This window comes from Zeus faber, assembly GCF_960531495.2.
Source record: "Zeus faber genome assembly, chromosome: 12".
NCBI classification, from domain to species: domain Eukaryota; kingdom Metazoa; phylum Chordata; class Actinopteri; order Zeiformes; family Zeidae; genus Zeus; species Zeus faber.
The window spans coordinates 21,902,591-21,928,383 of NC_137196.1; the positions used below are offsets into that span (position 1 = coordinate 21,902,591).

The 25,793-nt window shown below is 46.7% G+C and overlaps 1 protein-coding gene across 1 annotated transcript; it reads right to left on the bottom strand.

Annotated features, from left to right (window-relative positions):
• Positions 1–2,318: 2,318 nt before the first annotated feature.
• LOC307237921 (TSC22 domain family protein 2-like) lies at positions 2,319–25,414 on the bottom strand. The gene is made up of 4 exons (XM_080010722.1): positions 23,208–25,414; positions 14,555–14,629; positions 4,649–4,700; positions 2,319–4,356 (listed from the first exon to the last, which is right to left on the bottom strand). The coding sequence occupies exons 1-4, from the start codon at positions 25,049–25,051 to the stop codon at positions 4,105–4,107; spliced, it is 2,223 nt and encodes a 740-aa protein (XP_079866848.1). The 5' UTR covers positions 25,052–25,414; the 3' UTR covers positions 2,319–4,104.
• Between the last annotated feature and the right edge of the window lie 379 nt (positions 25,415–25,793).

The window sequence follows — 25,793 nt, forward strand, 5'->3', positions numbered from 1 at the left end:
CGCGTCATGACAAGGGCTCCTCTCCTGGGTGAGTGTGGGGATGGATCAGCCACACTGATCCTGGTGTCCCCAGCTACTTAGACCCAGATCAGGTGTGGCTGCTCAAACCACAGCATCCCCACAACCACACTTTCCCTTTAAAGTCACAAATGAATTGCAATGGGCTGGGTGCCTTTACTTCACCTAACCCTAACCATACAGCCCTACAGTGCTACAGTAACCCTAACCACATACTACTTTCTCTACAGTACCAACCCTTATCCTACAGTACTAACCCTAACCCCACAATACTAACCCCACAGTACTAACCCTACAGTACTAACCCTAACCCCACAGTACTAACCCTACAGTACTAATCCTAACCCTACAGTACTAACCCCAAACCCACAGTACTAACCCTAACCCTACAGTACTAACCCTACAGTACTAATCCTAACCCTACAATACTAACCCTACAGTACTAACCCCAAACCCACAGTACTAACCCTAACCCTACAGTACTAACCCTACAGTACTAACCCTAATCCTACAGTACTAACCATAACCCCACAATACTAACCCTACAGTACTAATCCTAACACACTACTTACCCTAGACTACTAACTCTACAGTACTAACCCTACAGTATTAACCCTACAGTACTTACTCTACAGTACTAACCTTAAACCACACAATATGAACCTAATACTAAATGTTTTGTGTTTCTCTGATGGTTGTCATGTCTGTAAATCTGGCTAACCCCAGGTACACTGAAGGCTTCTGTCCCAAAGCTGTCAAGAAGGTTTCTCTCCGCAGCCACAAAACCACATAAGGATCGGAGAATAAGGATGGGAAAATAGGAGGCAGAGCTGTCGTCTAGTGATCCAAAGGCTGCTGGTTCGATCCCAGGCTCCTCCTGCTAGCATGCTGTAGTGTCCTTGAGCAAGACATTTAACCCCTAATTGCTCCTGATGGCTGCGTCCGTTGGTGTTTGAATAATTGTAAGTCGCTTTGAATAAAAGCGTCTGCTAAATGCAATGTAATGTAATAAGGATCGGAGCGCCCTAACTGCAGCATGACTTCCTTTTCTGTAGATGCGCTTGCCAATCCGTTACATTTTCACGACATATTACTGCCATCGTGGTATGATGGTTCGCGGCAGTTTGCCAAGTCTGATCCCAGCTCTTGCACCAATGAGACAACAAATGAGTCAGCTAAGCTTTCCCCTGTAGGTGGCTAGGCAGGAAGGAGGTCAGGAATACCGGTCAGGAAAGATATTTGTCTGGTCTGCAAGGTTTGTCCGGCCTACAAAAACATACGTTTTGAAGTACAAAATGCTTCAACCTCCAGCATTCTCAGGACCTCTAATGCGCTGCACTGCCCCAACGTCAACTGTATGGCCGCACCGTTGACGGTGTGGAGGGAGGCCCATGTTCGACGACCCAGGCGCCCTATTCAGACAGATCGGGAGGAAAAACATTTTGGGGCCTTGATAAACCATAACTTTACGTTATAGGCCTTAGACAATAATGCAGCGTTTCAGTGCTGAAGTCCTATAGATAAAGCGAGGGGAACACTCACTTTGACGGTGCCACCTACAAAGTACATGTTTGGGCTGTGCCGGTGGGGATATCGGGGCTTTGTGGTCGACATAAAAGCCCCTCGCGCGGGGGGCCAAAATGCAACGTTAGTGACGGCATCGACCTGCGTCGGGCTCTGGTGTAGGGGCCCGCTGAGCTCTTGGGCCCGTGCCCGGTCGGCCCGTTGGGTAATCCACACACGACTAACCCCACCTAAAACCACGCAATACAAGCCCTGAACAATATAAGTCTGCCGTGAACTTGGCATTCTGTTTTGCATCTTCCATCCTCTGCTTTTTTTAATTCAACATTCTCAAACATTGCGCCCAGCTCTTCTCTTCCCTAACCGTAAAAAAAAAAAAAGGATTTACCGTTTTCCCCCCCTTTTCGAGCAGTTGTCTCTGCGATACGACATACGTCCATTTAGCCTTTGTCTATTTAGTTTGGTAGTGACTGTAGAGAGCCATATATTCCTCACTTTTTTGACATTTGTTCAAAGTTTTTTTGAAATGTTTTGTCCAAATAAACAATCGGAACCGGTCTCTAGGCTTCCGGTCTTGTTTCTCTGTAAAACTGCGCTACCTAGTGACCACATTCCAGTAGTTCCTGTTTTCTGTTGATATGGTAACGGTGGTTTCCATTGTGAGCCTGTTTATTTATTTATTTATTTTTAGAAAAATGGAAAAAAGTTGTCATTTTATTTGACAATAAACATAATTCCCTCCGACAGATTTCTGAAAGTTCTACCACGAAGCTCGACACTTTTGAATCTCAATATTGCTTTTATTTAAATACATTAAAATTTGCAATGTAACAAAACTATTGGCATATGAATTTCAAACACCATTTTAAATGAACGAAACATGGCTCACTTCATTTTCTGTGACTGGCGCCCGTGACACCCAGGTTATTTTTAGTTCTCTGCCAACGCCAGCTCTCGCAACTCAACGTCTCTCTGCCCCGTTTACATTGTTCACAGACTATCTAACAATAAGAGTGCTGAATAAAAATGAGGTAAGAAAGTGGTTTGAAAGTTACAGATCATGCAGAACATGCTGAACAGCAACAAAATATTTTGTTGTGAAGGAAGAGTAACAGAACAAAAACAAAAAGAGGAAAAACAAAATACATGTGTGCATTTTAAAAAATAAATGAATTTACACAGCTTTGCGTCTTTGGTTACAAAGTAGGTTGAATGATTTCACAGCTTATCCCCCCTCCGCCCCCGCCCGCACCCCTAAAAAATAGATATTCAAAAATAAAAAAAACAATGTGATGGTAGGGGAGGGAGGGGGCATGGCAATACAAATCGATTAAGATTAAAGAAACCAACAGAATTTTTTCTTCATCAGACGTCGCTGCGGGTTCATGGTTTAAGGTCGCACGGTGGGAATCACCCGGCGAAGAAATTAATACTATACACCCTCGATATAATAATGGAAAAAAAAAAAAAAAAAAAAAGTACATTCATATTGAAACTTGACATTTATTGTGAATTGGCAATCGTAGAGTAGATTTCCGTTAGTGTTACATGTTGTGTCAGTTTCCTGGCTGAACAACTACACTTTTGAGTCATGTAGTCAACGGTCCCAAGGAAGTACGGCCAAATCATCTGAAACACTGTAAAACAATTGAGTAAAGCAGGGAATAAAGGCTATCGTGGATTTCTTTTTTTTTTTGTTTTGTTTTTTTTATTTTAACAGATTTAATGACGTTGTTCATTTAAGAAAAATAGCAGCCCTGTAATAAATAAAAACATTAACAGTAGATGAAAAAGTCTGATGCGAGGGTTGGACTCGATGTAAAAAGTACGTAATGGCAGCGGTGGCGCTCCGAAAATAGACTCTCTCCGACTTCTTACTTTACAACACGTAAGAGCAAGGCTGAAAATAGACCCCTTCACCCAACTCAATTATCTCATTTAAAAAAATATCTCTTTGACAATCACTTCCGTTCGTTCCTCTGGGCGAGCTGCGCCCCTCCCTCCGCCTCTCCACGCTGAGCTTCCGAGGCGGGTTCAAAGCGAGGTCAAAGGTCACTTCGGCTCGGGCCTCGTCTGGGGAGAGGCATCCAGTCCACCGGGGGCGCGGCGGTGGCCGCGCCCCGCTGCCCAAAGCCCCCGATCGCCCTTGATGCTTTCTCGCTGTGCTTTCAAAGTCTCTCTCTCTCTCTCTCTCGATGATTGCATTAACACTGGAAAAGGCCTACAGTATACACACACACACACACACACACACACACACACACACACACACACACACACACACACACACACACACACACACACACACACACACACACACACACACACACACACACACACACACACACACGCACTTCGTACTTTGTGGTCAAGTTGGTGGCTAAGAAAGTTTTGTACACTTCTTCTAATTTCACATATACCAATTGTAATGCGTCGCAGCGAAGATGCTCTTGTTTTCGGCCCTCTGGGGAAGCGGAGCGGGGAGGGATGCACTTCAAGCAGCGGCGGCGGCATCGGGCTGCAGCTGCTGGCCTGGGATCTAGGGAGGCCGGGGCGGCGGAGCTACTGGGGGTTGGGGAGGTGCTGAAGCTGGGGATGTGACGGAGGCTGGGCTGGGCCGGGTCCCGGCTGTGGAGGGGAGGCGCTGGCAGGCTGGTTGGAGAGCTGAGACAGCTGGTCGCTGTTGGCTAGAGACTTGAGCACGGCGTTCTCCCTCTCCAGCTCAGAGTTCCTCTCGTACAGCTCCTTGATCTGCTCCTTCAGGACCTCCACCTCCTCGCGCACGGCGTACATCAGGTGGCTCTTCACCAGATCCTGCGGGTGGGGAGGCGTAGCAGAGGGTGGTTTTGACTACGGGCCATTTATCGAGACGCCACATTCTCACCGATCATAAGTGGGTTGGAGGCTTCTCTCCCTCATAGTTCCATTGCCCTCACCAACAAGGGCTGGCACAACTGTATGTGGATATGAGCGACTGGTTTTTTGTCGCAAATGGTTTTCCGTTCACTTAAGGACATTATCATGGAGAGCAAAACTTTATCAAGGCATGGCTTGTTTTATGACAAAAATGATTAACAAGGGGAGCGATTCATGCTCAACTACTTACCATTGCCTGTTCAATTTTATTATCAATGGGCACGACACCGGTTCCAGAGGCGCTGTGGGGGAATATAAATGAGACCGTGTTAAAACAATACGTTGAACATATCGAAAAAAAAACCACACAATGCTCTTACGAGCCGATGAAGTGAGTCTCATCAATCAAGCGACCTGTCACCAGCTCACCCCTGGTATCTAGGGCACAGATTCGACACGCACCCAGGTCCGGTCACAGTTTGCGAGCGCGTTATCCCAAATTTGAGGCAGAGTTCCAACTTTTTTCGAGGACATCGTTCCAAGCTCTGTATATATTTAATTTTAGCGACCCAGTAACCCCCCCCCCCCCCGGACACTGAAGAAGCAGCAGCGGGCGGTCCGGTCCGACAGTCACGCTTGCGAGCCAACCAGCCCCTGTTACCTGCTGCGCCGTCGGCACGCCACCAGCGACCCGGAGCTGGCGTGCCCTCGCGGATACCCGGGGACGGCCGGTAGTTTGTGGGCGAACGTGCACCGCATGGCTGGAAGTTGACAGTTTGGGTGCTGCCTCGTCTGAGGTGTTGCAAGAGAAGGGACTGCCGGGGTGCGCCGGTGACACAAAGTAGGGCAAGTAGAACCGCATTTAGAATGAAGAAACATGAGACGGAGTGTAGTAGCGGTAAGCCAAGCGGGCGGAGGAAAAAAACCCCCCAAAAAAAAAAAAAACGGTAGAGCTTAAAGGGGTTAACTTCGGTGGCAAATATCACGCCATGTGCAGCCATCTACCATTGATCAAAATAGTATTTGATATGATCAACGTAAACCAAAGTATGTGACCGTCATTTACAGGGCATTTCCCTGCGTAGGTCTATAGTATGGTCCTGCAATAGAGGAGGCTGCAGATTCAGGACCGCATTTCTAGGACCCTGAGGTGCTGGTCTTTTGTGACAGGGCCACCTCGCAAATTATAGCTTTAAAGGTTAGTTCCACCCAAATACTACTCTCTGTCTTACGACTTATAGCTTTAGCTATGAAGTTAGAGAGGGTTTAGTTAAGGTATGAAGTTAGAGATGGTTAAGTTAAGGTATAATGTTAGACATGGTTAAGTTTAGGTATAAGGTAAGAGATGGTTACGTTAAGGTACAAGATTAGAGATGATCAGGTTTAGGTATAAGGTAAGAGATTAGGTTAGAGTTAAGGTGTTGTCCATCTTGTCCATGTGTCCTAGAAATGCAGTCCTCATTTAACCTTGGCTGTAACAAAAAAATAGGGTCCTAGAAATGTGGTCCTAGGACTGCAGTCCTGAAACTGCAGCCTCCCCTATTGCAGGAACATGCTACTCGGTCGACGCCTCATATGCTGTGTTCTTTTCACAAGGGAACTCGGAACATTCTGAACTCCAACTTGGAAAAGAGCAAAGGAACGGCCATTTGAGTCGGAATTTCGATCCCTCCAGTGGCCCCAGTTTGCCAAGATAAGAGACCTGATGTCACGGCAACATGGCAGCATGCTGTTTGAATAGAAAACTGTTTTTATGTTCGATGAACATACGTCTTGAAACCAGTAGAATTCACAAGCTTTCCTGAACAGCAGCAATGGAATACATTTAGTTTGGAGGCAGAAACTACAGACTCGGAACTACTGATTTCAGAGTTTCAAATGAACACAGCAATAAAACAGCGGCGTGCAACCGGCGGCTCCAAGGCTGCACGTCCCACTTAACCCCCATCAGACTGACAAATGATATAGAAACGTATTGTATATATTATAAAAATATATTTTCCCCAATTATTATTTTACATACATTTAAAAAAAGTGCAAGCCAAAAGTTCATAAAAACAAAGAACTAATTAACTATTACAAAATCCATTAATTAATGCCATTACCCATTAAACCAAGGTTTTGTGCGGCTCCTTCAAAACTAACCACAGAAAAGAAAATCCTAAAAGAGGGGGCTCTTCCAGCACTTAACTGCCTAGAACGGCACACCCGTGTTATTCAACGTTCAGCCAACGCTCGATTCAAATATGATCAGAAACCAAACCGCTGCAAAAGAATAAAAATAAATATATAAAAGAGACTACACAGATTTTCCATGTACACAAACTCCCCTAACTGGAAGCCAGAACCTCTGGGGGAAGGTCTAATTCAGTTAGTAACGGTTGAATTATGTGACCTAACCAAAGTGCGCTCTCTCTCTTATCGGCTCTTTGCATTTAAGAGGCTGCTTAGGGAGAGACAAAGACGATGCTGTGGTATTTAGAGATACACCTCATTATGGGGCAGCATGAGAATGCACGGCTGCATCTTTTAGGGGGCGCTGGCTTTTATTCTTTTCAACGCAATGACACCATCTGGTGGGTGGACGCGTGCGGCTCAACAGAGAGCTCCTCTGCCGCCACCTCCTCCAGAGGCAAAGACATTCTGTTCCTCCGCCTGATCTAATTGAGCGGCCCGAGGCGCGAGCGGAAGCGCCCAGTAGATGGGAGATCAGCGAGCTCGGCCCAGGGATGGAATGTTCCCCGTACCTCCGTGGCCGGGGGGAGCCCTTCGCCGCGCTCGTCCGGCAAATCGCCGCCTTTGATCGCCCCGTGTCGGCGGACCCGCGTGTGAAAAGAAAAACCACGTCACGAGAGCAAACGCTGCCGATCCGGAGAAACATTACGTACGAGATGCGCACGCCCACACACAGCCTCCCCCCACCCCCAGGTTACCAAGAAAAAAAAACCCAAAAAAAACAGAACATTCCAAGGAACCACACATCTTAAAAAATTATTTTGACACGAAGTGCTCTGCCGCCGCCCCGCGCAGGTTACATAAACGTGCGGCAAGGCCTAACCATCGCCCGGCTTTCAATGTGTGTTTAATTAAGCTGAGGCGTCAGACAGGGGCTGCTGTCGGCTGGGAGGTTTCAACGGGCTCATGCCCAGAGGAGCGTCTTACCCCCATAAAAGCGCGGCCCGTAAACAGCTTGTAATCGTTTTCCTTCACAAATCACAACAGATCCGGGGCGACAAGGGAAATCAAATTATTTACAATACAGTGGCGAGATAACGCAATTGGGTTCATGTCTGAGGGGTGATGTCGCGTCAAGAAACGAACGCCTCATTTCTTGATACAGACCTTTTTGTCATCTGAATAATTGGTGGTGTTAGTAGAATTGTGACAGCTCCGCGAGCAAGTTTATTCGTTTGCATTTCCCCCAAAAGTTGGGGACCGCTTGGGCGCTTTAACATTGATTCTTACATTTTCAAACAGAACTGATATGGACTTTTGATTTTGGGGGTAACATTTCCAACAAAATGACACATCAAAGCAATGAAGCTCTGAAGGCATGACTCTTTCCTGTTATTCATAATTTTTTCCTCCAGAAGTTGCTTCTAGGGAGTATTTTAGTAATAAATATAAAAATTCTCTTAATTTTGTAATGGACAGAATAAGGTGAACTACAGCACGTAGATTTGGATTCAACACCAGGATTTGTGTGTACCGGCCCAGGGTGTGTGTGTGTTCTAACAATGGCGTCGTTCAGGATGTTGCTGCCTGTCTCCCCACGTGGTCACTGCAGATGGACGGAAAGACAAACATGGAGAACCCGGGAAACAGGTGGGACTCGGCGGCGTACTCAGGGAAAGGGAGGCCGAGATCGGCAGCGGTGGGCTGCGGTCGTTGCCGGAGCGATTGCTCAAGAGGGTTTGGGGTCGGAGCCAGCCAGCGGCACAGAGTGTCCCGCGGCTATTTCGGGGTGTACCGGGGAGTGCCTAAACACAGGTGAATTTTACACCTCGACCTCACATGGGCCGGCTTCAAGGTGCGAGATGCTACATTCCTGAGCTGGCCAAGAGGACACAAGTGAAGAAAATATAGCTTCATACTTAAAAAATATATACGTTATGTTGGTGTTATCGTTTTCAGGCTGGGTTCAAGCTCCTTAGCTGAGCTCCGTGTGAAAGCACATAGCACCGAGAGGGAGATTTCAACACGCATTTGATGGCATCCGGTAAACATGGAAGTTCTCGGGCTCCTGCTCGTCCTACACTGAAAACCGATGACGCAACAGGACGTAGTGATCGCCTTCTATTGCCCTTCAATCCGCGTTGCTCCCCGCCGGTGTTTTTTGCAACGCCTTCCGTTTGTGATGCAAGCTTGCTTTCTGCGTCTGCGAACGAGCCCCGAAGCCACGGGTGGAATTCACACCGGGGGTCTGCCAACCTGCTTACGAAGCGCACCAGATGGCAGTGTCTTATTACCCAAACGGGAACGGACAAGAAACTAAGAAGAAACGCTGGGCTGTTTTGGCAGTGTTTTCAAAAGGGCTCGTACAAATGGTTGCACTGCATCTGCAAGCCAACGCGGAAATGCATTGAGGGATTCATTCACCGTCGCCTCATTGCAGTCTGGGAGATTTTTTGCAGCGTTTTTTTAGCCAATCGCATTTCTATTTAGCCTCAAAGTAGCTTCCTGTTATGAACCAACAAGCTTCTGCTTTGATGATGGCGCGTCAGCATGTGACATCACATGCTCCGGCAATCTTCTAAAATTGATCTAATTTCACTGGGCATTTCCATATCTCTTCTTTGATGTTTAAAACCATATTTGTGGTGAATATTATTCAAAGTAATAACGATGATTTCCATTATTGTCCATCTTTGGGGAATAAAAAGGCCAACGCAATTCATCGAGGGTGTGTTTAAGTTATTACGGGTATGGTATCACGTTTAACCCCTGCTGGGCTTCAGACCGCTGACTAACCCAACCCAAGGCAGCGTTTTTCATCAGCACTGCTCAAGCCGAACACGTGCGTAGCTGTTTTTGTGTTTCTTCAATGTCAGCGGTGGGTTCGACTGTTGAACAACCATCAACTGGTACCATCAACCCCCAATAGATTTAAAGTGTGCGCGCGTGGGGCTGACTCTCAAAGCGCCCACTGCCCAGAGCCAAGACTGACGCTGAACAGCCGTTTAATTTCCCCCCTCGAGTCTAAATCAATTAAACGAGCAGAGGTATGATGTGGGTGAGTCACAGTGGGTTGGATAAATACTCATTACGTCAGCAGCTTATATATAAAGTAGGAAGCCACTAAGTACAAATAAATAAATAAATAATTAAATGAAAGAAAAAAGGCCAGCTTTCAACTCCAGAATACCAGGTCAACAAGATCTTCCGAGATTACCTGGAACTCAGTGTGACTGAGGCAGAAGGCGTTTTCAGCACGCAACAGTTCTGGGGACTCCCTGAGGGGAACTAGGAACTGGGGAGGTCCCCTGAGACCTAGATACCGTTTTTTCTGGTTGTGTTCGCACTACACTGGAACTCTGGAGGGACGTCAGCCAATGGGGGTTTCAGCTCGACTTGAGCGCCCCGTGTGGTATTTACTCTGTGACTCTCACTGAATTTACTAAAATCAGTTTCTGAGCAAATTTGAGGCAAGGAATAAGCAATCCAGTCGCCAAATCTTCACTCGTTTTAGATCTACAAGAGGTCATTTCAAAGTCAGTTCCCGACTTTCGGAAAGGCACAGGCATGCATCAGACAGTGCACGTGGATTTTTTTGTTTCATTCAGTTAACGTTGTAAAATAAATACATCTACAATAAAATATATATTTTTTTTTCCAATTTGTTATTTTTTATTACCACTGAGTGTGCCTCGGCTGGTCCGCACTCAGAGCAATGCGACTCAACCGGGTGGACTGACCTCAGTCCGATGTCACTGAAGGTTCCTCTCGTGCCGGTTAGTCCCTACCCTGCAGTAGTAGTAGCTTAAAAAAAAAAAAAAAAAAAACTACGATCGGTCCTTGGCTGTGCGGACACAAAAAATAAGGGACTGTTCCTCCAAAAAAAAAAAAAAAACTAACAAAAAAAAACCAAAACAATGAAAAAGGTCCTGCAGTGTGAAAACACTTATAGCGATCCATTTTAAATGCACGTTTGACTGGTAAAAAAAAGAAAAAAAAAGTAAATTACTAATTTACTCATTATTCAGTGGAGGCAAACAAGAGGAAAAGCCACCTGTGTTTAGGTGCCCTATCCCCAAAGGGCCCAATCCCCAAACGGGATAGGGTTGGGCCAGGATGAAACCATGTACTCCATTTAAAAGTATAATTATATAACAGGGCCGTCTGTAAAGTTTACCTTGAGAAGTGACAGGAGTGACGTTGACATAACTTCAAGTTAACTTTGGTGTTCCCCATACAGTGCTAGTTGTAAATATGACGCTCCCAAAAGGAGTTTATCAGGGCTGGGTTTAAAAAAAAAAAAAGGATACTCCAATAATGATTCTAGTGTTCTCGATTCAAAAATTGCAATATCAAAACTTTGTTTGGAGGTTCTGCAACCATCTACTGAAATTAAATAACAAAAAATGTATTGAAATATTTACTGTTGGTAGTTTGGCAGCCAGAATTGTTAGCAATGATTGAATCGATATTGAATCAAATCGTGACTCTTTGTGATTTGAAATCGTATTGAATTGTGAAATCCAGCCAAATTCCCCAGTCCTCGGGTTTATGATCAGAGAGAGCCCAGGCAACCCTGGAGCGGGCTCTGGCAAGAATGTCTGCATACCCAGCTCTCCGCTCAGCTCACTTCAGTCAAGTGAATACAAAGCAATCTTTTACCTGCCCTGCCCCATGATAAAAACAAGCTGAGAAGGAGAGACCTGGCCACCTGCTTGACAACTGCAGCTGAACTTGCTGCTTTTACACTTAGAAACATTTAAAATGTACATGACCCCTGAGTGACCGGTAAAAATTTGGTCACTAGCTGCCGACAGCTGACAACTGAAAACATTCATCTAGGTATCAGACTCATCATTTCGTAAAATTCTAATCAGATTTGGCTGAGCATACGAAGGTTAAACTGTTCGGCAGCATCACTTCTGAAACGAATTAAAGTTTTCAGAGTTCCCATGAATGCAGCATTACCGCCGAAGCAAAGTACAATTTACCAAATTCCTGTGAACGCAGCATCGCTTCCTGCCCCGTGGTCCAATTTCTACCTTTTATACTGTATATATTAGGCTTCGGCGACTGGACAAATATATCCATAACCGGCGGTTGGCCATCTGTGTTTTTTTTTTGTTTTTTTTTCAGGCAATTTTTGGGGTGATTTTTGTGACATGTAAAGCCCAATTCAAAGCGTGCACGAATAAGAACTGGTATTCCGCGTCCCCGTTTAACCGCGTCCGGTGCTTTTCTCCCTGCTTGGAGAAATACACAAAAAGAAAAGAATTAATTCACCGTAAAACCCCGTTTCCAGGGCATTCTGAAATGGGCCGTCTCTCTTTCTTCCTTTGATTCCGTTCAGATTTCGGCGGAACAACGCAGCGGGGGCACTCAGACACACCTGTTACCGGGGGGTGGGGGGCCGGTCCCGGGGGAGCAGCAGCCGCCGCCGCCTCCTCCTCCGGGGAGACGCGCTTTCTTCAGGATAATTACACAGTTTGATTTTTTATTTCCTCATTTTTGCCATCCTTTTAAAATGCCTAATCAAGTCACTGTTTTAACTGAACCGACGTGCTGGGGCCGGTGCTCCGTCCTAGGTGGCGTTTGCAAAGGCGGCGAATGACTTCTTGCCGGTTGCATCTGGTTCGAAACCAAAATAATCCCGTATAGGATTTCAGAGGGAGACAGGGGCTCATGGAAAGGCGCATCGGGGCGCCTGCGCTCCACCCCCCACCCGCCCCCAACAGCCAACATATAAACAATCGCTGGTTGTTGGGCTGACGGTGGCCTTTAGTCAAATTTTGACATATCGCCCAAACCCAATATATATGCCCTGTTCATCAAATCAGACAGAACAAACCGCATGATGAGTCAAGTAAGAAGTGATGGTAGAAGACCGAGGGCAGGGCGATGTTTACCATAAGGGAACACCCGTTCCTCAGCATCGGAATCTGGATGAGCGAGACGCAAAACTCCTCGATCGCAAATCAACAGCTACTCAAACACCGGCCGGTCACACCAGATTCGAAACAATGCACGGCTTTATTGGGCTTTCCTTGTTTGGAAACTTTCCAATTTGAGATTAAAACAGTCCAACAAAACCTTTTACCGAAAGATTTTGAGGTAACAAACACGAAAAAGTAACCACAAAGGCAAGTCGCGGTTAAGAGAGGACCTGATTTGAATAAACTACTTTCTGATAATGTGGAGCCTCCAACTCAATGCAATGCCTCCGGAAACTGGGCCCAATGTTTCCAGGATTGCATTACACGTCTGTTGGCATGGACAATGATGGGAAGTGTCAAAATGACTAATCTGTTGAAAAACAAAATCACAGATGAACCCAAAGGCATTGACACCTGACTCATCTAATAAATTACTTGATAATGGTTTTCCTTTTCTAATTTACAGGGATGCAATTTGATGGAAAAGAGCTGATTTGCCTAAACTGAATAGAAAAATCTATCATTTTCCGGGCAATGGGTAATAGGATACCAAGAAAACGTCACACAGACGCCTGTCTGTGTGGCATTCACTAGCAAACAAAAATTCATAATTATAAACTATCATACTGACATCAGTTCAGGTCTGGAGGGAGCAGCCTCCAGACCTGGCTCCAAGTCCTACGCAGCTTCGCTACCATGGAAACGAAGGCAGTCCACGGCAGGATAGTGTGCCCACAACAGCACAACTCAAAAACAAGTGAAGTTTGAGGCTAAGAGAGCTAAACACTTGATATCCTAGTGTTTTGCCACGCAACCAATTCAACTTTCTAACTGGAGTCATGTTCATAAAGTCGACATAACCAAAGGACACATTAACACACAGATTTCACCGAGAGAGGGTAATGGTAGCCTCCTGGTTCGAAGTAGCATTTAGTTAAGAGGGCTCAAACAGGTAAATCAGTACTCCACAGGAATTTTACAAGCCAGAGCTGCTCGGTCGCTGATGTGTTAGCTGAACATTTCTCGAAAAACAAGTTTCATTTCCTGTCACGATATAAGGTTTCACGTGCTTCCCTTTTAATTTTTTATTTTTTTTTGCAAAAGGCATCTCAAGAATTTCACTCACTCCGGGTGCAGGGAGGCAATGCAAACTTGTACATCACCGAGAGTAATAATTGTGGGACACAAAACAGAACTTCAAAATAGTGATTTCTCACCCGTATCATACCCGGAAAACAATATATCCCCTTTATGGAGCCCGGCTTAATGTCCATCATGGACACAAGGCAGCAGATAAGCATCAGTACCTGGACTTTTTCCTCAGGTGCTGGGTTTTGAGGTAGCCAATAGAATACGTCTATCTGTATTTAATGGCACACTACAGTGCTCCCATTTAATTACACATTGCTCTTCATAACTCTTCATAACTTCAGCAACTCCCGCTAGATACTGTATGTCCCCCTACCCTCTAAGATGAGTCTGCACACAGACTAATCAGGATGCCTGTTGCTTTTATTGTTCCAAAACTTGGGGATGCTCACCCACCGAGGCAAATTCCTTGTACATGCAAATGTGCACACGGCACCTCCATCTGATTCTGAGTTTGACAACAGGCATGCACGCACCCCCCCCCTCTTTGAGAGTTTCTTGAAGCTGTAAGTTTCAAACAAAGCATGTTAAGGCACACGGAGAGGGTTTGTAGGGTTACAGGGGGAGAATATGCCAAAGAAAGAGAGACAGTAAAAACGTATGAGACACAGTAAAAAGGTTGAGGGACAGCAAAACGTTTGAGACAGTAAAACGGTTGAGAGGGAGAGAGAGAGAGAGAGAGAGAGAGAGAGAGAGAGAGAGAGAGCGAGAGACAGGGCAGAGGGGGGTTGTCGACAGGTCTATTGGTCAACGCTTCCCCTCGCTGCCAGGCATTGTTTTCCAGATTCCATCCATGCACGTGGACAAAGCAAAGCTTACTGCTTCCGAGCACTGCAGGCACACACAGATTTGTTTCACACTTGCAGGTCTGTCCGGTCCAAACCAGTCCAGTACTATACCTATCAATGTGGGCCTTTGAGTCTCTTAATCTGCTGCCAGACTGGAAGGCCTGGTAGAAAGCCTTGGAGGGGTTCCTGTGCCAACCAGATTCAGAGAAAACAAGGAGGAGAGGGGGAGGAAGAGAGAGAGAGAGAGAGAGAGAGGTTGAAACAGTGATGGACTTTAAAGGTTCGATCTTCCAAAGTCTGGCCTTGCCGTCTTTCTCTCACGGTGCTCCGAGCACCATCACCCTTCTCTATGCTTTGCAAATTCAAAATAGACCATGTGCATAAAACGCTTGCGCTAAAGCAGAGCAAACAAGGAAAGTGTGGGGGGGGGGGTAAAGAATTATCCCGAGCAGACGAATCTACGTTGAACAGCCAGGAACAGCTTGGTAAACTTAAAAAGAACCCGCTCAAGGTTCATGTCGGCTCGTGCCCGTTTAATGGAAGCAAATATGGATACGAATATCAAGATTCTGCCCGAAACAGAGGTGCAATGTCGTTGTTGTGGAACGATTTAAATAAATGATGAGTCAATGGTCAGCCACGGTCTTAAGAAGCTCTGGTCTCTGAATTCAGGCTGGCAAACGCACTCTTGGAATTGTTTTGAGGTTTTCAATCACCCAGCTGTGTGTTGAAGGAGGCGTGGCCACTCAGTTCTCAATAATGCTTTTCTGGCTAGCTGACTATGGGGCCTTCCAAGAGCACAAGAACACTGTGTTCTATACCAGGGGATATATGCCGGGAAGGGGAGAGAGGAAGTTGCTCCCACCCCCTAACACCCATATTAAACCCCCCCAAAGACGATCGCACTGCATCTGACTAAACAAAAAACAAAAAAAAAAAAAAAAAAAAACTTCTTGTCCTCTGTTGCGTTTCCACCTACAATACAACACACAAATCTGAACGTATACAGAAAAGGAGGAATACACATACAGAGAGCAAAGATAGTACCTCCCTAAGTATGCACATGTGCGCGCTTGATCAGATAGGCGCACGCGCACGCGCACGCGCACACACACACACACACACACACACACACACACACACACACACACACACACACACACACACACACACACACACACACACACGAGGAGTTGATTTACAGCATGTGTGTGAATATTGTAACACAGCCACGGCTCTTTTCCTAGAAAACTCTGGCACAAGCTGCCTTTGTTGCATTACCTCATGACTAAACACTCTCACAGACCTCCTCCTATGCCTCTGCTTAATTTTACTTCATGGGCAGGGCCACAGAGATCTCAACACGCGCAGTCGTGCACACTCACTCCGACAGAACACCTCTCTGTCCTGCACTCTGGTGGATACTTCAAGAACTCCTTTCAACTCGGGTTGAAAACAGCGCAGAGATAAAATACTCATTAAGCTCTGACGACTGATCCAGAAACCTCTCGGTGAATTAGATCAGAACTGGAAGAGTCGTCCTCTGTTTTCAAGACGGAAAGGCAGCTCTAAATGGCTCTCTTTATAATGCTAAACTGTAACATGTCAATATTTGTTCACACAAAGGCCCTCTTTGTGAACCAAGCCAATCTTGTCAACGTGTAAAGCAGCAGAAGAAAAGGCCTTCTCCCACTTAAACCTGAGCAGAACAGGGAAAAAGTAAAAAAACTAAAAAATAAATAAAACAAAAAAAAAACAAAAAAAAAAACAAAAACGAGGGAACGTGCTAAATCCTCCTTTTCTCTTTTAGTCTGCCACCGCCCGAGTGCAGCGGTTAACTCCGCAGAGGATGGATGGTTTCGCATGCTCAGGCCAAGCCCAATGGTGCCCCAAAGCAAAACGTATGACAACCGGCAACAGACGAAAATAACCTTTTTATGCATTCTTGCTGGCTGATGTCAGACATCTTTGTCGAGCTTGGCAAACTGGTTTCCTTGAGCCTGCCTTAAATGTGAGCCAGTGAAAAGTTGGCTGTGCCGCCGGTGTGGGTTTCACGGCACTAGACCCTTTCTTAATGACCTTGCTCGCTCTCCAGAAGCACGTGAAAGCGGGATTTCAAACTGGAGTAGACTTGTCGGAGAACTGCTCACCGGCCCTTACGCAGGTTCTCAGCTCCATCCATCCATCATAAGTCCAGACTTGGCAACAAGGAGTGGATCGCTGGCACTGCGGAGCCTTCCTAAGTGCTCTCCGATATGCTTTGATAAGAGAACTGGAATGAGGGTGGAACAGATGTGGGAAAAAACAGGATAGTAAAATAACTGCTGACCCGAGGTTTGATCAACCGAATACCACTCTCTCACAACAAGACAGCGGAGAAGGTACACAAGCGCCGAGCCCGGGAGCGGCACGGTACGGTACATCCCCAGATAAAAGTAAAGTTGAAACGAGCTGTTAAAAACCGGAGCTGGAGCTGGAACAACGGAGGCTCTCCATTCCTGGAAGGTGATGAGTCAGGGGGAAAAAAAAACAAAACAAAACCTCAAGACACATAAAGCGGCCAAGTCAGTGCTCTCCAAACAACACACCTTTCTTTTTAACAGGCCCTACAGGCTGGGAGGTGACGAGTGTATGGACTGCCTCGAACACAAAACACACACAGCACGCACGCACGCACGCACGGTAAGTGGTTTAGAGAGTTTCCGAAAAGGAGCAGAAATTCACTGCTAATTGTTTTGCCGATGCCCTGCACGCCCGCTCTAAGCGCTAGTTGCACACGTGCACTCTGTAAAGCCGCTACTTCTTCGTGCACGCACAGAGCCCCTTAAATCCCTGCATTACAAACTGCTTCCCTACAACGCAAAACCCCCCCATTTCTTTCCCCTTGCGGAATCAAATTCCACATAGGTTTGTATTTCATGAGCACAATATACACCGATCAGCCACAACATTAAATCCACCGGCCTAATATCGTGTAGGTCCCCCTGGTGCCGCCAAAACACCCCCGACCCGTCGAGGCAAGGACTACACAAGACCTCTGGAGGTGGTCAGAGGTGTGGTAACACCAAGACGTTAGGAGCAGACCCTTTAGGTCCTGTAATGCAGAGTCTGGGCTGATTTTCCACCGGAACGATGGGTTTTTTTGGGGATCGCCGAGCGAAGCTCTAGATCGGAGGAAAATCATAGCGTGCTCCCGCGAAAGACAAGCGTGTGGTGCGAAACCGCTCGGGGCGCGATCCTTGTTTGTGTGTTTGATCTCTGGCCATGTCGGGATCGAGTCCGTAGTGACGCAGCGAGCTACAGCCAATGACAGCGGAGAGATAAGTCAAAGCAAGGGACAGAAAGTGAAAGATCTTGTAATGCGGGACCCCCTGTCATCGTGCAGCGTGAAACCTCAACGAAATTCTAGATTCCCGATCACAAGACAGAAAGTTGTGTAGCGTGAACAGTGCACCGATCTCACAACTCTGAAAGTCGTGTAGTGTGCCCACAGCCTAAGTTGCGAGGTGGGGCCTGCATGGATCAGGCTTGTTGTTCCAGCACAGACGCTCGATTATATTGAGATCTGGGGAACTTGGAGGCCAAATTTTTGGTTTTGTTTATTATTAATTAGTAAACGTACATAGAAATAGTACGTTTTAATTTTGGATCATATTCTTTTACTTGTTTTGTTTGGAAAAAATGGGGAACGCGGATGCACAGTGGAGAACTTGATGTGTTGGTCGCGAACGAGTGGGCTCTGGCGGCTTTTACAATGGGAGCCGGCTTTTATTTTTTTCTCCTGTCTTTTTTTTGTAATTGAAATACAAGACAGAATAACAGGATGGTCCTGTAATGTATTTGTAAAATACGATCCAGAAACTTCTCACTTTGGTAATAGCATTAAGAGCCAAGCATGGTGAGACTTTGTATGTTGCGGCGGTTTTTTCCAACTTTAAACTCGGTATTCCGATTTAGTTTACACCACCCCGTCCAGAGCCCCCGTCCTCGGACACACCCAGAGAGCCAGGCTCAGAGCAGAGACAGAGCCCCCGCTCCTGGACACGGCGGGAGAGGGGACGGCGCCCCCATCCGGGACGGTGTTCTGCCGGGGAGCCGGGCACCCAGACTTCATATGCCCTACGTCCCCAGTCAACAAACTCAAAACATCTCCAGGTCCTGCTCGTGGGGAGCTGAGCAGAATGAGCACCTGTCTCAGTAATGACTGCATATGTCTCAGGCAGCGCCATCGGCAACACCTGTACCAACCACCTGAACACCACCCCACTCATGTCGGAAACGATGGACAGGTTCTGGGGGCTGATATCCGGGGCCACAGCCTTCAGCAGCAGCTCCTCGCACCCCATGGTGCTAGAGACAGCTGATGTTGGACTGGACACCATGACAGAAAAACCCGTCATGGCTGTATGCTCACAACGTATTTTGACTTTAATCACGGAATTCAAACTTATTCTCAAAACTTAATTTCGACTATAAGTAGGAATTTTGAGTTTATTCTCGAAACACAGGTATTTATTTTTTTTGGAGTGGCCCTAATACACTTGGTTGTACTGCTCAGTAACCTTCAAAATAGTCTTAAAAACCAACATGAAACATATTTGTCATGAGATCGTGGATCGTGATCCTGCCTGAAAAAAAATGGGATATGGTATTTTTGCCATATCGCCCACCCCTAAAAGGCAACATTAACTTTTCCAGCAATTTGTGCTACAGTAGCTCTTCTGCAGGATCGGACCAGACGGGCAAGACTTCACTCCCCACGAGCATCACTGAGACTTGGTCACCCATGACCCTGTCGCCGGTTCACCGGTGGTCCTTCCTTGGACCACTTTTGGTAGGGATAAACCACTGCATACCTGATCGGTGATAGCTGATCGGTGAACATTACCATTATAAAATTAATATTGCAATATGGAACCACAGGCACAAAGACTTATATGGCTATTTCTGAATTTTTTAACCCTCAGTTAAAAAAAATAAAAATAAATTCCTGTCCACACTAACTGTTTTTGAAAATATCACTGCCCCCAAAAGAACGTAAAAACGCTCACATAAGCATGCTAGAGCAGTGGGGGGCGATAAAACCTCATGTCAAACACCACGGAAGAACATTAGGAGCACGACCATCGAGGCGCTGCTTCTTCTTTTCGTGATACAACACAGCATGCCGTACTTTGAACCGCAGACGGAAAGGTGGATTGAGAACTATTTGGCGCAGCGTATTTATACGCGTCCGCACGCCCATGTAAAGATGAAGTGATGCTGGATTGACCTGTAAACACGTTATTAAACTAAGATGACCAAACGTCCCAGTTTGTCCAGGATTGGATTGTTTTCACAGCACTGGCCACAGGTTAACACACCGGTAGTCTGCCGTTGTTTGTAGGTTTCTGGCGCATGCTCAGTGTGTGAAACAACTGCCATGTGTAAATCAAGGTCATCATTTTGAAAAACCACCATTTTCACCGGTCCGCCGAGTTTTGAAAAATCTCCACCCTTGAAGTTTTTCAAAAGCCTCGATTTCAGTGACCTGAAACACCGTTTCGGTGTGGACGGGAGGCCAAAACCCAGAGGAAATGCTACGTTTTTAGTAACACCCATATACGTGTGGACAAAGCCCCAGGAGACAATATAAGACGTTGATCGAGTTAATTACTGACAAAGGTGGAATGAGAATGAAACAAGCAAAGATTAAAAAAAAAAAAAGAAAAAAAAAGGGAAATGAGTAGTATCTAGCATAGCTGACATGCCGTTTGAGGCTCGACAGGTTTTCCGCTCTGCAGCCTCCCCCGGTTCTGAGCATGCCCCATTCACCGCTACACAACACATCATTCAACACTTCCTCTCCCATAAACAACTTTGCCACGTTGTGCACCGCTACTGCAACGATGTCGGAAGTCGGTAACAAAAGAGGCAGGAGCAACAGGTATTGCTGGGGGTCATCTCCTGCAATAGTTTTTTTTTGGTGCACTCAGCAACTTATAACATTTGTTCAGCGGTTTGTATTGCAGGGAGTTTGTACTAGATCAGTCTTGGCTATAACAACAAGAGTAGGCCCACAACGTGGTGACATGCACAGTTGGCAGACACACCCCAATGACAGGGTTCTTATCTACAGAATGGGGGTGTGGTGAAAAGACCACTGTTGGCTCTCTGATAGGGCTGTTCTGTCATATTAGACTCCTACTCTTATCAGCCTACTCAGAATTAGGGGCGTTAACGATGTTCATCGACTATCAATTTAAGATTTCAAATAAAATAATGAACCGAACAATCTGCGGTCTTGTTGTCGTATCAACAGGAGTTTTACGCCCGCCCAGGGCGTTAGAAAAGGTGGCACATTCTCCGTTGCAGTCCCTCACCAGAACAACAGGGGGTAGTCGAGAAAAAAATAAAATACCCAGTGGAACAGGAAGTAGTAGTAGTAGAAGCCAACGGAGGCTTCCGAAGAAGGACAAACAAACATGGCTGTGTGTAGAAAACAGGAGCTTCTTAATGCCGAGGTGGAAACTATTATGTTATTTGTTGCTCGACAACTAATCTTCAACTTGTGCAAAGACGAGTCGTAAATATTCCTGTATGTGCGAACCAGCTCGGCGGGTTTTGCCTCAAACTTCTCCATTTTAAAAATAAAATGAACTAAGGAGAAACACCCCTCAACCAAGTCACAATAGCTCAGAGGTTGCGTAGGTCCCCACGCGCCATGGCGCAACCCCCTGGTGACGTCATTAGCTTCTATGTTGTCAATCAATGGACGATTGGTTAAGGTTTAAAATGATAGATTAAGGAAATTCCTTTAAATTTGCATCGCTACTCAGAATGTAGTTAAATAAAAAAAAAAAGTTTGTCGCCATTGGTAATGTACCAATACCACTTTATTTTTTTTTACTGATTGGCACATTTTTAGCTGATACCAAATCAATTTTTTAAACTATTCAACGAGACACAGTACCAATTCAATATTTTTACTGAACAGTACGTTTGTGAAGATGTATTTCTTTCTTGATTAGGTAGGTTTCAGGAGGTAGAGCTGGTCGTCTAGTAATCTAAAGGTTGCTGGTTCGATCCCAGGCTCCTCCTGCTAGCATGCTGTAGTGTCCTTGAGCAAGACACTTGCTCCTGATGGCTGCGTCCATCGGTGTTTGAATAATTGTAAGTCGCTTTGGCTAAAAGCGTCTGCTAAATGACGAAATGTAATGTAAAGACATCTGATATGTTTCTATGTGTTAATAATATAAAAAAATGAAAATAATAAAAAATAAAAAACGTGACGTTATTTAAAGTGCTTGGTGCTAAGAGTTTTGTGGTACTGGATATATATCAGATAACAGCATCATTCCATCCCTAGCTGTCATAAACTCTTAATAACAGCCCCTAATAAATCCAAAATGTAGGTTCGGGCATATTCACTTGGATATTTGATGCAACTCAACAAGCACGCAACCACTGACCTTTCAAGTCAATCCACACCATTGCCACAACTGAGTGACAAATAATAAATATAGGCCATTTTACAACATGCAAAAAAACATATTCTTAGTTCTTCCTCAATACCATAAATATTGCATTGGCTTTGATGACCGGGTGAGTGGGAGGCGATCACTACGATGACAAAGGAAAAGCTTTTTTGATATGCTTTAGCAGAGAGCTCCTCAAAAAAAAAAAATCACTTAAAAATATTCTCATTAAGAGCAGACCGAAGAAAGAGCACTGAGCTATCCACCAGCCTCTACGCACAAGTCAGACATTATGGTTGATATATGTTGTCGGGTCTGTGCTCCAGTTCAATAAAGCAAGTAAATGGACTCCACATAGAGATTTAAGACACTTGACCATTTCCGCTTGCACTTGGCAATTCCCTCAAAGCCAGCATAGCACACAGGAATTGAAAGTAAAATTGGTTTCCAAGATAAAGAAAAATGTGTGACAACCTAGGGAGAGGAGAAAAACAAACAAAAAAAAAAAAGCCACATTATAAAAAAACAACAAAATGGTCTAATTGATCAGATCTCGATCACAATCCTAATTACAATATCATTGATCATTTATCACGAGTAAGTAAAGTCTGAGTAAAGGACTTGGGAAATTTGTTTCGGACAATAACAAGTAACATAATATCCACAGGACTTTGCAAATCAACAGTTGTTCCAGCCAATCCCCTCAAATCCCCTGTAAACACGTTAAGGAGAGCCTTACAGGGCTGGGAGTGGAAACTGTGATATCAGAAAATGTGGCAACAGAAACTCAAAACTTGGTTTGCCGTGTGAATGATAAAGTGTTTTAATGACAAGGAAGTGAGCTACCTCATTAAAAGGTTACGCACACTTAAGAAGCACGGATTGGCCTGATAATGTGCACCCGAGAGACTGACCCAAAATCAGGTGGGAGCCGGACGAGCGCAGATAAACCTAAAAATGTGCATCAAACCCACACATAGAACACTAAAAAACTATTATGATACAAGCAAAAGAGAAAGGCATGTGTAGAAATCTCTTTACCAAAAAAAGGCTGCGCAAGTGTTGTGTTTCTGTATCCTTAATTAATAGCCTATTCCCTTAATCGAGGAATGGATGAGCAAACAAATTCATTCAAGTTGGCCTATGTTGACGTTGGATGTTGAAAGGCCGTTGTCTTAAAGAAGCTATAGTTTGTGACTGCTTTGACCTAGGGACTGTGTGACGACAACCACAATGTAAGTTCTTTCAATTCAAACACTGTATACAGTAGACACTGGGCCAAGTAGCATGGGAGGTCTGAATATTACCTGTCCTCATCTCCGTCCACAGTTATGGGTATTCCAAAAAGGCTGTTGACAGTGGGTGTAGAAAGCTGCAGGCTTTCAGCGATCAGAGGCTTCATGAGGTCCTTCCCGGGATCAACTGGAGGCTGGGTAAGGGCTGGACCATCTGACTTCCTTCCACTACCAGCCTCCATCAGTCCAAATCCAGCAGCAAAGAGGCTCTGTGCCCCAAGGGCCCCCAAAGCCCCGATATGGCTGCGGGCCAACTGAGACTGCTGGTCTGCTAGCAAACTGGAGGTTATCATGTTTGGCATGGCTGCACTAGAGGCACTGGGCACAGCAGTGGGCACTGTAGTGGGCACACTGGAGCTCACTGCAACAGCAGGCACATTTTGGACACCGGAGGGGGTGGGATGGAGGCTTAGAGTCGGGGGCTGTCCAGGAATAGTGTACTGGCCCACAGTCTGCTGCTGCAGAGTGGCTCCCCCAACCAGTAAAGAACCACCACCACCACCACCACCACCCATTCCCCCACCCGCTGGTGGCTGCAGAAGGCTTGAGGCCATCTGGGCAGCAGGTAAAGTGCCCCCTCCTGCTGCAGTCATCTCTCCACCCTGACCTGGGACAGAGACCCCTCCACTGGCTGTAAGGACTGACGACAGCCCTTGAGACACTGCGGAGAGGCTGGACACCGGAAGGGACTGGCCAGTAGAAGCTGCTGCCTGCATGGAAGCAGGCTGTTGCTGTTGGTAGTATTCTGTCTGGCTCTGTAGCAGACCAGAGGGTTGGCTGGTCAGGTGGTGAGCCAGGGAAAGCTGCTGCTGTGGAGGGTAGGTTACAGGCTGGGGCTGAGGAGCAGAGGACATGTTGGGAGACTTCTGTATGTGGATACTGCCTTGGGGCAGGGTGCTGTGCCCAACAGGCAGTAGGTTTTGAGTGGCAGAGGGTTGGAGAACTCCTACAGTTGGCTGTTGCTGTGCTGAAACGACTGTGGACTTGCTGCTGGAGTAAGCATTCTGTGCGGCTGCCCCACTCATACCCTGCTGTACAGTGCCATAAGTTTGATGGTGAATTTGTTGCTCCACTGGCTGCATGGAGAGAGCTGAGGGAGAGGCGGAGAGCGACGCATCAACAGAGCCAGAACCCTGCCCCGAGTGTGCTGCCGGGGCAACACCAGAGCCACCAGTATGTCCAAGTCCACTGTCTCGATCTGTGTTCAGATCTGACGGTGCAGTGGCATGCCTAATGCTGTCTGCCGTCCTGTTCGCAACAGAGCCTTCAGAGTCCTTCTCATAAAACTCTGTGCATGTCCACCGGCCTCTTCGGAAGGGCTCTCCACTACCGTGATCGAGCTTGATGACTCTAAAACGGGAACTGCAGCTCACCGTAGATGCGGTGGTGGTGGTGGTGGTGGTGGAGGAAGGCGCTGAAGTCGTGCCTTGGGCCGGCTGGGACACGTTCACCGCCAGGCTGGTTGGGGCTGGAGCGACTTGTTGTGTCATAGCCCCGGGCTGGGCGACGAGGGACAGGCTGGATGCAGCTCCAGGCATGTGCTGACCGCTATGACTCCCCGCCACTCCCAGTTTTCGATACACTCCGGTGGGGTTGTTGGACAGCTGACCAAAGGGGGACTCCGTGTCCGCGGCGATGTTTATCAGGGCTTCTTCAGGCGAGCCTCTGTCACACACCGGCTCATAGTCGGACCTGGTAGCGTCGAATAATATTTCTGACGAGGCGTCTTCGCTGCGTGACTCGTCCGGGTCGTCCAGGCTCTCCGTGTCGTCCGTGACGCTGCTGGCCCCGACCTGGGCCTGGGTCACACTGGTAATCTGGAAACAGCTCTTCTTCTTGGCCGGCATTTTCGACATGTTGGCGGACACGTTTAATAACTCCCCGTGTGTGTGTGTGTATGTGTGTGTCCTCCGTCAAGTAGCGCTGGGTTGAGATCAGACTGTGTTCACCTGCAGATCTGAGCCCACGTCGGTTTGTCGGACGAACCGGGATCGGTGTGAATCTGCGCCATCCTTCCTCCCGGGCTCCCGTTGCTCGGTTCGATCGGGTCCAGCAATGCGGAATAACAGCAACACGAGCAAATAGCCTCTGACTACGCGATCCGCCGTCTGGGCCACCGCTTCATTGGTGTCCCGGTTAGGCGGCTGTCGCGGGGTGCCGCTTCAGGCAGAGGCGGCCCGCAGCCCCCGCGCTCACCGAGCTAGCGAGCACGGCTGGCGGCTGAGTGGCTGCAACACTCCCCCTACGTCGGGACAAGTATGTAAGACATCTTTCCGAAAGATTTCCTCCGTACGAACTCGACAAACAAGTCTTATTGTTGTTTGTTAATGACGCTCGCTCAGAAGTTAGTCTTTTCGACGGTCAACTCGTCCTGTGTTTAACACACTTATTCTCCTTCTTCCTATATTAGCGCCCTACCTTCTTCCTCTCTCTGGACAAGATGGCTATGTGTGTGTGTGTCTGCGTCTGCGTGTGTGTGTGTGTGTGTGTGTGTGCGCGGCCGCGCTGTATTATGGGTAATGTGCGCAACGACGTTTACGTACGAGGTTTCGAGAATCCCCCCCTCCCCTCCAGAGCGGCTCTCACTGCGGCTGGTAG